The sequence below is a fragment of the Colletotrichum tamarilloi genome, assembly GCF_030869305.1.
Source record: "Colletotrichum tamarilloi strain Tom-12 chromosome Unknown Scaffold_20.1, whole genome shotgun sequence".
In the NCBI taxonomy this organism is placed as follows: domain Eukaryota; kingdom Fungi; phylum Ascomycota; class Sordariomycetes; order Glomerellales; family Glomerellaceae; genus Colletotrichum; species Colletotrichum tamarilloi.
Window position 1 is genome coordinate 305,604 of NW_026849403.1, and position 13,813 is coordinate 319,416.

The following is a 13,813-nucleotide window of genomic DNA, read 5'->3' on the forward strand; positions in this document are numbered from 1 at the left end:
CACTTTTCCCTCTCCCATTATTACTATGATGCAAGATCTAGCAAGCCAGAGCAGTTAAGCTCCTCCATTTTCATTTCTATATTCGTAAGGGCTATTAAAGGTGAACTAGGCATTCTTCATTATGTCGAGAATGCCCCTGAATTTGCCTGCCAGACTCTGCGCATAACCCACGCCAACAACACCTCTAGTAAACCGCCAGCTCCGCTCCTGATCCGGAACGGGATATTTTACGGGCGGGGGGATGGCGGTGCGAACGCCCAACCAGCCAAAGCGGTCGACGCAGATGCTCTTGATATTACAGAGACCCCTGAGTCCTTCCTCGCCGGCGAACCGGCCGTAGCCTGAGCCGCCGACGCCACCAAAGGGGAGCTGGACGGCGTAGGTTGCGCCAAAGTCGTTGACGGCTACCATGCCGGTGTTGAGGCCATCGACGACGGCGCGGAGAACGGGGTCGTTGTCGCCGCCGAAGATGGAAGCGCCGAGTCCGAATTCTGGCGCGTTGGCTACTGACAGAACTGAGTCTGCGTCGGGGCCAGGAGCGCGCATGATGGTCATGACGGGGCCGAAGCACTCTTCGTTGGCGATTTCCATTTCAGGGGTAACATCGACAAGGAGAGTCGGGACGAAGTAGTGGCCCTTGGGGTGCTCTGGGTGGATGTATCGTTTGCCACCTGCCAGCAAGCGGGCTCCTTGCTTGACTGCCTTCTCAACGAGGGATTCAAGACGGTCAAACGCGGCATCTGAGATCATGGCGCCCACGTCTGCAGTCGGTCCCAGGCGAAGACCCTGGACCTTTGGCGCTAGAGTTACCACGAGCTGGTCGTAAAGCTTCGGCGTAGCAATGATGCGCTCAATTCCAATGCAATTTTGTCCAGAAGCTTGGAACGTACCTCGCATGAGGATTTCGACGATGCGCTTCAAATCCCTGGCGGCGGAGTCGAGGACGATGGAGGGATCCTTGCCACCCAATTCCGCGATCAGAGGTGTGAGAGACTTGGCAGCTGAGGCAGCGACCTTCAGGCATACAGGGCGCGAGCCAATGAAAGTCAAGTGGGAGATCTTGGGGTGAGAGGTGATGTGGTTCGCCGTCTGCGGCCAACACACAACCGTCTGAATCAGGGCGGGATCGTAGCCGTGGGCGATGAGAGCCCCTCTCGCGATACTCGTAAAGTATTGGGAACTCCAGGCCGTCTGTTCAGAGACCTTGACTAGCACACCATTACCGGCGAAGATACTCGAAATGATGGGTCCGATAAGGTTGTGGAACGGGTAATTCCAACTGACCAGGGCACCGACAACACCGAGTGGTTCGTACCGCACTTCGTTTCGTTTGTATGCCATGAGGAGATTCGTAGGTCGCGGGCTGGGGCGGAGGGCCTTCTCGCCATTGTTCAGTGTCCATGTGAGCTTTTCGACGGTCACGAGAATCTCGCCAAGCTGTGCGTCTACCATCGTCTTGCCCGAGTCGAGACAGGCGGCGCGGCAGATGGCTTCCTGGTTATCGAGGACGTGTTGTAGCATCGTTCGAAGCACCTGACGGCGCTCGCGAAAGCTAGTATTCTTCCATTTCGCCTGCGCCGCATGGGCAGCGTCGACGGCGCGGTCAATGGAGGCCGGGGTGGAGGGGTTGATGAAGCCGAGAAACTGCCCCGTGGCCGGGGCGTAGCATTGGACTGCGGTTGTGCCGGAGATCTGAATTGTACAGCCCAGTCAGCCATTGATTCAAGCTTGAGAAAGGGGTGGAGATCTAGCCAACGTAGTATGCCATACCTTCACACTCGTCTCTTCGACAATGGAGTACTCGTCGGGAATCTTCGGCGGCGGGACGGTGTATGGGACGGCCTTGTCCTCGTTACAGCTCTGTGCCAGCCGCAAGATAAAAATACTGATCACAATAGCAGCCGCAGCCAGAACATACTGAGGAATTCCGGCCCTATTGCGAGCATGTCGAGTTAGTCTTTAGGTCTTGAGCACAACTGTGATGCCACTTTCGGGTGGCAGTAGCTTACGGAACGGCGTCGAGATACGCGTTGAACTTGTCGGCGACCTCATCCAAGAGCTGTGCGTCCATGATGAATTTTACCCGGGTCAAATTGTGTATCTCCAGAGTGCTTGTTATGGAGAGATTCTGCAATTGCCGTCGTGGGCACTGAGACCATGAAGATGCTATGTTCAAACACCGAGCCACCTCCAAGCGGATCCATCTATGAGGTCGCGGCGCATCGGATGTTCTTGGTCAAAAATCAGCAGAGCTCGGGGGAGCTTGCCCCGGTCTGGTTCCTTGCCAGGGCCCTCGCTGTGGTGGGACTTGCATCTGGCATTGGGCAGGGGCTAGCTGCAGGGGTGACAGGCACAGCAGGTAGAGCGCAACACATTCGGTACCTGAACTTTCCCAGTGTCCCAGTCAAGTTCCTACTGGACTCATGGAGAACAATGTTAGGCCCCGAGCAAGGCGTGTTGCCTGATAACTTTACTATCTAAAAATATTTTCACCGCAATCTTCTCGTCTTCATCCTGTCAATTGATTAAGGGGAATCACAAGTATAACACCCAAGGAACTCAAAGTTGAAATGGGTCTTGTTAACAATTCAAATACCACTTGGCTTCTGTCTCTGTGGCTCATCTTCAAGCTTTCCCCCTATTATGTTTTGTTTTTTTTGCATCTTTTCCCTTCTCATGCTCGCGCGTATGTACAAAAAGCGTCAACAGCGCGAGAGCTGTGCGCCATCACATTGTTTGGTCCGCCCAGACTCACAACGCCCTAGGGTCTGACGAAGAACATCCAGCACCCTCAGCATGGACTGGTTCCTGGCGCCCCCCTCTCAATTCTAGGATGCACACCAAAGCTTGCACAAAAATGCCTTCCGAGACTTCCGTTCCTTTGTCCTCCTAAAACGCCGTCGCAGTAGGAATCCCTATACGATAAAACTACCAACATAACATAATGAATTTGGAACCAAACAGAAAAAAGTAGTGACGGAGCGTGTGTCTGAGTGTGTGTGTGTGTGTGTGTATGTGGGTGACAAAGCATCGAGTCGCTGGCGTGCGAGAGGTGGAATGTCGTAGATCGCTCATGCAGATCGTGATGCATCGGGGGATATCAACAAAACAGCAAAAAGAAACAATATGGCCCCGTCGGGAGGGCCAGGCCGGATATAGTACAAGGAGAATTCGATTCGATTCGGTCGAGGGTCTGGAGCAGCCGCTACATGTTGGCGCTCTTCGTCAATGACAGACCCCGTAGTCGTCTGGGATGGAAACGGTCGCTGTAAGACTGGCTAGACTCTATCCGAGAGAGGCGAGCGGCCGAGGTAAAGTCGTTACTGGCCTCGAAACTGGCCCGTGTGCGGTCCATCGAAGCTCGCATTCGATCGTAGGATGGTCGGGCTCGATCGTAGGAGGGACGGGGTCGTTCGAAGGAGGATCGCATCGGAGGGGTCATGTCGAGGGACTGCGTTTGCATCATGTCCATCGATTGCCGGTGGCCCGTGTAGTTGGTGCCATCGCTGCCGTTTTGGCTGCGCGGGTTGTGCGTCGTGTGTGTTGCAACTGAAGGTGGATAGATTGGCCTTCTGTCCTCATCCACACTGGCATAGTGTATATGCTTACCCTTGCGCGAGCTGACCGACGAGTTCGACGGGGTCTTACTCGCCGTCTGCTCCCCAATAACCGTCGCGTCGTCGCCTTGCGTGAGACGAGAAAATTTTCCTTGCCGCTCTTGCTCGCGGATGATGTCGACGTCGTATGGGAAGTAGACCTTCTGAATCGCCTTGATCGCGAACCGGGGAAAGAGACTGATGACCGGTACAATGAAGAAGACCGCCCAAAAAGATGCTTGGGCGTATACCTGCGGGGCGGCTTGATAGAAAAACACTGACCCTTCGGTGGCTGTGTAGATGCCGGTAACGATGAAAATCATAAGGTCGCTGAGGACTACAATCAAGATCATGATCCAGTCCCATCGGTACGTGTTGATGAGGATATACGCGTTGATGACGAAGACAGCGGGGTGTGCAATGTAAGCGCCAAGTCGCGTTCGGTCTTCGATATTCAGACCGTTCTTCGTCACGAAGCTTGTGCTGCTCACTGCCAAGTACGGAATGTAGAAGACCATGACCGATTGGTAGACGCCGTCAAGCATGTAAAGCCTGGAACCTAGTTAGCATCGCATCAGGGCCACTGCTGTGACCATACGTACCAGAATTTGGTCTGTGTCCATTCCAACCGTTCGATACCACGGCGATAAAGCTGCGGTACAGCCAGAGAGACCTTGTCCGAAACATCCTGGTCAAGAACACCCATAACGACGACCGGAACCGAAGTGAAAAGGAGGTTGAACAACAAGATGTACGTGTACTCGTAGATATACGTGACGTCGAAGTCGCAGTAGATTTGGTACCAGAAGATACCAAACACCCATACCACGTTTTTGTAGAAGAAGTTGGCCACCGTCTCGGCGAGACGACGGTACGACCACCGACCGTGTACGAGCACTAGCCGCGATAGGAAGCGGAACTGGGCGATTGCGTAGTCTGAAGACATGACCGCCTGTCGACCCTCCTCACCAGCGATACCAACGCCGACATCTGCCTCTTGAATCATGGCAACATCGTTGGCGCCGTCTCCAATGGCGAGAGTCATGACATCCAGACCGTTCTTAACCATGTTGACTACGGCGGCCTTCTGAGCAGGACTGACTCGGCAGCAAAGAACCGACTTGCACTGCTTGCAGAGAAGCAGGAACTTCTGCTTCAATGCATCGTGAAGAACCCACTTCAGAGAGAAACCGTCAATAACCAGGCCGTGGGTTGGGCCAGGTGGTTCGTGGTTCTTCCTGGCCTTGGCCAAGTCGTCGTTGTCGCCCTTCAGACCGAAGTCCTGTAAGTACTTGTCGAGCTCCTGCTCCAAGATATTGAGGAAATGTTCGTCGGGTGTCTCGCCAGTTTCGTCTTCGTCAACTTTCAGGTGGATAAGCTCCATGTCGTTGTTCAGAAGGTTGCAGGAGAAACCAATGTTGATAGCAGTCTCGACCTTGTCGCCAGTGAGAACCCAAAGCTTTATGCCAGCGTCGCCCAGCAGAGCGATGGTATCGGGAACGCCATCTTGCAGTCTGTCTTCAATAGCGGTGCCTCCAAGTAGTGTCAATTCGCGCTCAAGGTGATCTGCGACCTCCTCCATCTTCTCTTCTCGATGTTCAAGAGCCGCTGCAGCCGCGTCGTACTCCTTGCGCCAGGTGGCGTATTGGTCCTCGGTGAGTTCTCGCTGCGCAATACAGAGCGTTCTCAAACCTTCGCGGGCAAACATTTCCAAGTGCTCGGCCGTAAGTTTGCGAAGCTCTTGCTGCTCGCCCCGCTTCAGACGCGAATAGATGATACTGTCCGCTCCCTTGCAGATGAGCAGAATGCGGTTGTCAGGCATCCGTACAATTGCGCTCATACGCTTCCTGCTCGAGTTGAACTCGATTGTGTTCAATATCGGGTAGAATCGATCCTCGCCCATGACATTCAGGTTGATGCCCTCCTGAGAGCTGCCAAGCACCGTGAAACCCATGTCGCGGGCTGTTGCGACAAGAGCCGCCTCGTCAGGTGATTGTGCCTTGAATAGCATCTTTGGCGGTGATCCGGGTATCTTCTCGGCGATGACAGTATGGCACAGGGCGAGGCAGAGCATGAAGTGCTCATTCGCCACTTGCTGTTCATCACCAGAGTCACCCGCCAAGTCAGAGACATAGTCAGGCGCAATGAAAGTCAGGTCGGAGTCATGCAAGTAAGGGTTGTCGTGAATATTCCTGAGACCGTCGATCGCACGTATTTTGGCATCCGCAATTTCGGCTCTGGCTTCGGCTGCCTCCTTCTCCACGTCGACACCGAGGCGTTTCTGCATGCCAGCTTGAGCTTCCGTGTATGCTTCGCCATACGGCTGTCCGTTGATAGTTGCTTTCTTGAACTCCATGACGTTTTGTGTCAATGTACCGGTCTTGTCGGAGAAGATATACTCGATCTGGCCAAGGTCGTCGGAAATATTCCACGACTTTGGGATACAGGGTTGGTCCAGGGGTTCGTAGTACATCTCAACGTCGCTGTAGATGAAAATTGCCTGCAATAGGCGGACAATTTCAAGAGTGATGTAGAGAGCAATGGGAATCAAGTTCTGGAACACAATAAGAGCGGCCCAGAATGTGATGAAGCCGGACATGGGTGCCGTTCCTCCGATGGATCCAAAGTCAAAGAAGTGTAAAGATGCGTCCGTTTTCGCCCATGCGACACCGTTGACGATGCCGGTCAAGACGCAGAGAATAAAGAGAATGCCGAAGTTGTAAATGACATTGAAGTTCATTTCCCTGGCGATTCTGGGACGCTTACTGGGCGTGATACCAGAGTTGATCATGATTTTGGTGTCATGTCCCGTGAAGGCGACGACTCCAAGGGCCCATTCCGTGTTTCTCAGATTGCAACCACGGAGAAGCAAGTTGTCGATCGTAATGGGCTCAGTCATCAAGTCGGGCTCGGATGAGTCTTCGAAGGTTTGGTGCCAACGAATGGCACCGTTATACTTGTAGAGATTGGGCTGCGGCGGTTCACTCTCGATCCAGAACTGGGCTCGTTCGCAGTCCCTGGCATGCTTCAGTGACCTACCACACCTCAGTGCTTGTCGGACCTTCAAGTTCGTCTCGCCGTCCAAGTTTTTGGTTTCGACGTAGCAGGCGCCATCTGGGTCAGACGTGGACAGTACGATAATGTCAGCTGGCAGTTCGTCGTCGTTGTAAATTCGCACAAAGTCGCCAACTCTCAAGTCTTTCCAGTGATCCTTGTGAAATCGGGCGTCACCTTTGACCGGTACACTGCGGTTCACCACGTCTCCCTTTCGTTGCATCAACTCTCTGACGCGCTTGTGGTCATCTTCTTGCGGGACCTCGAGAGTCTGACGGGGAAGTGGAGAGGGAACCGGTGTCATCTGGATATCCTCTCGGGCGGATACAAACGAGTCTCGATTGGATCGGGGTTGGTTGAAAGAGTCTCGGGGGATGTGGGTCTCAACCGAGGGTCGCGGCGCATCGGCGTACGCTTCTGGGTTCTTGCGCACTGCCAATTCCTTCCTAGCCTTCTTGGACCAAATGCTTTCGATTGTGTGCCAGACAAGGCCAAAAAAGCGACTGTTGGCCTTCTTAATGCGCCTCCACAGAGAAATGTTATCATCCTCGACGTTGACGTTGTTCCAGCCGCGCAGGCGATGAACGGGGGCGTTGTTGAGCTCTATATCCAGAATGGTGCGACGGTAATCTTCGATGGCATCCTTGATTGCCGTGACAGTGACGATGAAAATCAAAGGTACCGAGTTGAGACCTGGATTCGTACCGCCGAAAATGGGGAAGAACTACAAAGGGTTGGAACTAGTTCAAACATGCATTGGGGAAGACCTCGAGTCCGACTTACCACCAGGATGACGAGGAAAAGGAAAAAGATGTTTGCGATATTCTGGAATTGAAACCACAAATTCTTGGGAACGAAACTTATGGGCGTATACTTTGCTGTGCGGATCTTGTTTCTCGGAAAATGCTGACTTGGGTGGCCTTCCTCGTCTAGAAGCTCCGCGGGCAAAGGGAGGTTGAAGAACATTTTCCTGCCGCCATTTCCTTCCTCGGGATCAGTGGCCGTGTTGGCCTCGGTTTGTAAAGATTCAGTGCCGCCGGAGTTACGACTCTTCTCGCTGTTATGTTTCTTGTGGCCGGCGCGGTGCATGATGGAAAGCCTCTTCTTGTTGCTGCTCTTTATCGTCATCTTGCGGGTAGCCCATCTCGTCCTCAAAGTTGTCAGCGCGGGACCCTCGGGATCGTTGGCGGGATCGTTAGCAGGATCAAGGGCCGCGTTGGGCCCTTCTTCGTTCGTGGGCGCCATCGTGGTCTCTTGGTGTACGGGCGAGCAGCCCGATCAACCCGAGTGGTCCTCCAGTATGGCCACGTCCGGCCGCAACGTTGGTCCCAGACGGGGAAGGGAGACGATGTGTTGCGTGGTATTCCAGGACGGGGTAATCGATTGCGAAAGTCGAAATAAAGCAGGTTGTTGTTGAATGAATTGTGGGAGGGAAAACGAGCGACCGTGAGTGTTCAGCGTAACGTCGTCGTCGTTGTCGTCGATGTCCGTCCGAGGTTGTGTTGTGGTGGTGTTGGTTGGAACTTGGGCGAGATGTGTGGTTCGTGCGAGGGAGTAGCAGAATTGAAAGGGAGTGGTCGGAAGGGGGCAAGAATTATTTTGGCTGAAGGGGCCGGGAGGCGCTGTCGCGGTGTTTGATGACAGCGTTGTCCATAAACCCGCTGTGAAGGGGGGGGAGTGCAGAGTGCAGAGTGCAGCTGGGTACCGGGGCAGACGGGGGTGGGTAGGTAGGCGAAGGTAAGGTACCTCGAGTCACCCCCTTCAGTGTGTCTGGGAGCAGCGGTGCGCGCAGTCAGTTTGTGCAGAATGCAGGCGGCATAGCAGTAGATGAATTGGCCAGTGCTTCGGCCATTTAGACGGCCAGGACGGGTTTGTGAGGCACGGGGGGAGGACTCGGAGAAGACTGAGAGGGGGGAGAGGAGAGACAAGACATGGAAGTTATCCACGCTTGGATAAAGTACCTCACCTCACCTTATGGATCTCACTCCCACTCTCACTCTGTGCAATGGCGCAGGGGTAAGCAAGTGTACGTATCGGAGGTACTTGGAGGGAGCACGGCGGTGGAAGTATCTCGCCCTACCGTTAGAGTGGGGGACTGTAGCAGAAACAGCCTAACTAGGTACGGACCTTGACCAGACCAGAACAGGTACTGTCTGTAATTGCCCTTGTATCGTGCTTTTTCTTCTGACTCCCGTCCCCCTAAAAGGCTTGATGGCTCAGATATGTGCAAAGGGTCGAGTTCCACGTTTCTAACAAATTTCTCAGGGCACGCTGCACCACTGGAGATAAGTCGGAGGGAGAAAGGCACAGAGAGGGATGCACGAAAAAGGTAGAAGCGGAAAGGCGGAGAAAGGAAGGGAGACAGACGGAGTTGGACGCTCGAGAACAGTGGGAAAGGGCGGACAGGAAGGAGAGCAAGACGGAGGAGAGAGAGGAATTGGAGAGGAGCAATCCATCCAACCAAGCAAGCAGCAACCAAGCAACCGAAAGCGCGAGCCCGTGGTGCGGGTGCCGTGTCGGCCGGGCCAGTTCCCAGCTTCCATTTCCCCCCCACCTCACTCACACCTCTTTTTCTTTCCCTTCCCGCAGATGGAGTGTTGTAGATGCACCTCAGAATGGCGGCACCACCACCACCACAACCAACAAGCGACAAGCAAGAATGCACCACCATGATCACGACTCCTCCGTAAAACCCAGACGGCCCCGTCGGGTCCCTCAAGTACCTCTCTGCCCGTGAAGTGGTCACTCGCGTCACCGATGCACACCACCCTCCCACAGAGTTGTGGCGCCGCAGGTACATGGCAGAGTACCAAGGGATGGGCGCGTCAAGTGGCCGGCCGCCCGGATGGCCCGGGGACTAGCAAGACTCCACGTCCGTCTCTGCTCCAGTGCTCCTGCAGACGACTGGGCTAACGTTGGTAGCAGAAACTGCTCAAGGGAAGCGTAAGGCGACAATTACCATCTTTTCGTGCTTAAGCAAGCACGGCGAAGAGGACGATTCCCGCTTAGTCTGCCTTGTACGACAGATCAAAGCCGCGCTTCTGTCTCTGTAAGCATGGCCATGTACTCTGTACAGTCGATGAGCAATCATGAACCACCTACCTATGGATACCCTACAGGCTACAAATACAAGTCGCGACCTTGACGCTAGTCGGCTGCTCGGCGGACGATGGAGGTTGATGGGTGCGTGCAATTGGTAATCACCCGCCAGCCTGGCCAATGGCTCAGTCCTGTCCTGCCTCCCTCACTCTCGCTACCACGGCGACAGGAGATTCGAGAAGACTTGAAGCATGGAACCCGCCATGGACATTGACACTCTGTCCATGTTTTCTCCTATGCATTAGCATCGGCTCTAGAGATTTCCATTTCCCATGCAACCTACCCTGCAATGTGCCCACTGAGTGCCAGGCCTCGCCCTCTTTTTCCCACCCCGTTTTTGATATAATACCCGACCGCTATCAGGTATCCGTACAAAGTATCCGTACGTATACAAGGCCATGTGGACAACTTGACAACCACCGCAGTACACCGTACCTTACCTCGTAACTTCGTCGTAAGACTCCTAGTTGATGTGTCTGCAACTGCGAGACGTGCATGAGAAAGAGAAAAAGGAAAGCAAGCAGTCGTCCGGGACCTCTTCACCCCATGCTTCCATACTCTTCGTCCAAACACAGCCAGCCAGTGAGGAGATGAGAACTGCAGTGTCTACATACCTATCTGACCTCACTCGTCACGACACATTGCCCCCCATTTTACGTCTACCCAGGTAGGTACGCATAGCTTAATCAATTGGCCATTTGATGATGGTTGGGGTTCATGACCAACAAGCACGAACACAACGAGACCAGGCCAAACGGGCACAGAACGGGCCGTGGCCATAGGGCCTTGGGCTTGTAATGCAACGCCCTACTGTCAAACCAGTGAGCCCAGGTCTGGTAATTCCCGTCTGGTAATTCTAGTTCCTTCGTCACGATGATACCTAAGCCCTGGGCGCGGACCAGAAGTACCCGTCCGTGTCAATATGCTGGAGAGGAACATGGTTCATGTTGATCATGTCAGCAGCTTCCAGCTAGCGGGTTCCTAGGTACCTGTACGGAATACGTACCTCGCCATTTCTGCCTCCCGCCAGCCACAGCTCCTTCCTGTCTAATCACGCCGAATGAAGATGCTTACCTGATCGGCAATATCTGGTAAAGAACGACAACGAATGCCATGGTCATCCTTGTACTCGCCCTTCCCAGCGAACGGTTGTCTCTTCTTTTTCTGTCTGCAATGCTGCATCAACAACCTAATGAAGCAAAATACACTCTCCTTCAAGGTTTGCGACCACATCCAGTCGTCCAATCGACCCGGATCCGACCCAACCCAATTCACCTCGTCTTCAAGCACTCCAGAGTCTGCTTGCCATTCTTCTCATGCGTCAACTAACACGGAACACTCAGCACCCATTATCCGCCGTCTATTCTGCTTCCGGATGCGTCACGCCCGTCTGCGCACTGCGTATTAGCGCTCACGTGTACTGACTACCGGCTTCCCGTGTCTGCATAGCACAACTTTCGTTTCTTCCCCCGCCAGGCTTCTTCTCCCTTTTCGTCTACCGCTTTCGCCGAAATTTGATGGAAGAACATGGATAATATGTGGTGGGCAATTGGGAAGAGAGAAGCACCAAAGGAAGAAAAGGCATGGATGTCTTGTTGCACAGCCCAGCCACTGCTGCTGCTCGTTGACATTGATCCGGCCGTCAACTGTGTGCTGGCAACGCTACACACTGACCACAGGCAGATCTCAAGAGCAACCACGGCGGTTACTGGTTCACTCGGATGAGCTCCAGTCAGCATTCCTTCCTCGCAACCAGGCCAATCCCGACCTCGAGGCGGTCACCTACAGATACAGGACGATTCCTCTGGGCCACTTCCCAGCCAGCGGCCCGGGATCAACCAAAACCAATTTGCTGCGTCACAGTATTGCCCTGTTACCTCCAATTGCTCTGAGGCTGAGCAGTTGGCGCGTTTATTACGGGAAGCAATCGTCGTCACCCTGGCCCATCCACTGCCCGTTCTCCTGCGTATTAACAGGGACTTGAAAGATGGACCCGTTCCAGGCGCAGGTATCGCTTCTCGCCAGAAATTAGAGATGCTGGTTCTGACAATGACCCATACTCGGCTGTCAACTGCCCACCGAAGGAGAAATTGGCCAAGAATGTGCCAGCCAGGGGGGAGCACGCAGATGGCCCCCAGAGGGGCAGTTCAAGTCTTGTCTTGATGACTGGCGGAGCACCAGAACTGACGCCTCATTTACGAGCCACCGATGCCATCCCGGGCTCACTGGCTCCGGGTCGCCGTGTGCTCCATATCCCATCTCATTTACACCTCAAATAGCAAGCGACGACACTCCATCGGCCAGGCCCCCCGTGATGGAAGTGGGAGGTCGACGGGTCTCAGGGTTGCATCGTACCCACGGCGCCCGGACGGATCGCGAATCTTTGCGCCTGTGGCACTAGGGCCTGTTAGGCATGCGGGATTGAGATGCGCGCTCGGGCAGGCCTGCTAGTGCTCCTCACCTGAGCCAAGCTTTTTCAGTACCTATGCCGTGTCAAGTTACAGAAAACAACTCGCCAGCCGAGCTCAATTCCTTCGCGCGGGATTCGTAGCAGACCACCACTACAACGGCGCAAGACAGCGGTACATCAATGGCATGGAAGAAGCAAAAAGTCACATACAAACACACATCAAGATCAATCGTTCGGGGGCAAGCATGAGGCTGAACACCCATTGAGAGGAGATCCTCGAGGAGGCGATCCCGTCTCGATCGCACCGCTCGACCAAACCGTCCTAGCCACACGGGAATGGCATCTTGAAACAAATCTACAGCCGCTGCGAAGGCACGCAATCATTCACTCAGCGCCCCTTTGATACCTTTGGCAGGGGCAACCTTCTTTGCTCCAGACCTTGGCAGCCTCTTCTGGGATCGCCTCTGCTCACAGATCTGTCCGTGTTCTTCTATTGCGATGCAGGGAAGATAATGCTAGAATGAGCTACTCAGCGCTCACCAAGGAACATCGACGTTGTCAACGCTGATTCCAAGCCAACAGAGTCGTTAAACCCAGGCCGGCGAGCATTAGGTAGCCGTCACATCAGTCAGCTAGCCTCACCTTCTAGGCTCCTCCTCGTCAGCACCATTGATCAGTCCAGCCATTTGCATCAAGCAGTTCTATCTCCGAGTGAGACTCCACTTGAAGGGGTTCATTCCAAGGGGGCATACTGCCGCATTTACTAGCAATGAGCGTACTACTACCGCATACATCTCAATTGGGATATAGTCAGAAAGTGGAGGGACGTATGCAGAGTCGGGCCTTCGGGGCTTGCGATATGTCCATTCGGAGGTAGGACGGGGGGGGGGGGGCGCGGGACTTGCAGGACGCACTAAATAGCCACGCATTCACGGCGCGGACGGAGCCCATTTTGACGCCGAGGACGACGAGAGTGGGACGAGTGAGACTCTCGCGCGCCGTTCTCACAAGCGGACGCCGCCCTTGAATGGCACGAGTAGAAAGTATCACAATGTACCCCAAGAAAACGCGCCAAGCACCACACCATGAGCAGCTCGATAGGTGGGCTTTTGCTTGGGCATCAAAGGGCAGAACAGTTGTAAGCAGCTGTGGCTACTGAGGATCTTCTCTTCTAAGCCGCGTTTGTCGCGCAGATTCTGCCTCGAGAATTCTGTGCGACTCAAAATCAGATGCGGAACCCGCTGAAGCCAACACCCAGATTTCGTACCTACGTCGATTAACACTAGGTTGTTCTCATCCAATCCAGGACCTCTCTGGGATTCAGTCTTTTCCCGCAAGGAAACGGACGGAGGACAGTAGATGGGAGGCGGGAGACAGAATGTGGCTTCGCGCTGGAATCCCCACGCCCCCTCTGATGCAAGCCCTTCTCAAACGTGCAAGCGGAGGCCAGACGGCTTACACGGGACGCAGGCTGATTTAACCTTCTAGGATGATCGCTTTGATCGCGGCCCAAGGTCCTGGAACAGGTTCAACGATGCACCTTTGACCCGGACCACTACCTTTACAGATGGGTTCCCTGAGCAACTTTTGGTCTGATGACAAACTCAGCAAGTTTTCGAGCGTGCTCCAAGCGTCTGGGCAGCGTGGCCAAGGA

General features: G+C 54.2%; 2 protein-coding genes across 2 annotated transcripts; both read right to left on the bottom strand.

Annotated features, from left to right (window-relative positions):
- Nucleotides 1-105: 105 nt before the first annotated feature.
- CTAM01_06913 (aldehyde dehydrogenase) lies at nucleotides 106-2,071 on the bottom strand (the record flags this gene model as incomplete). Its single annotated transcript, XM_060522938.1, has 3 exons — nucleotides 106-1,692; nucleotides 1,771-1,933; nucleotides 2,010-2,071. 3 exons carry the CDS (start codon nucleotides 2,069-2,071, stop codon nucleotides 106-108), a joined length of 1,812 nt encoding a protein of 603 aa, XP_060382440.1.
- Nucleotides 2,072-3,205: 1,134 nt separating this feature from the next.
- On the bottom strand, nucleotides 3,206-7,895 carry CTAM01_06914 (phospholipid-translocating P-type ATPase; the record flags this gene model as incomplete). The annotated part of the gene is made up of 3 exons (XM_060522939.1): nucleotides 3,206-4,148; nucleotides 4,199-7,374; nucleotides 7,434-7,895. 3 exons carry the CDS (start codon nucleotides 7,893-7,895, stop codon nucleotides 3,206-3,208), a joined length of 4,581 nt encoding a protein of 1,526 aa, XP_060382441.1.
- Nucleotides 7,896-13,813: the final 5,918 nt, after the last annotated feature.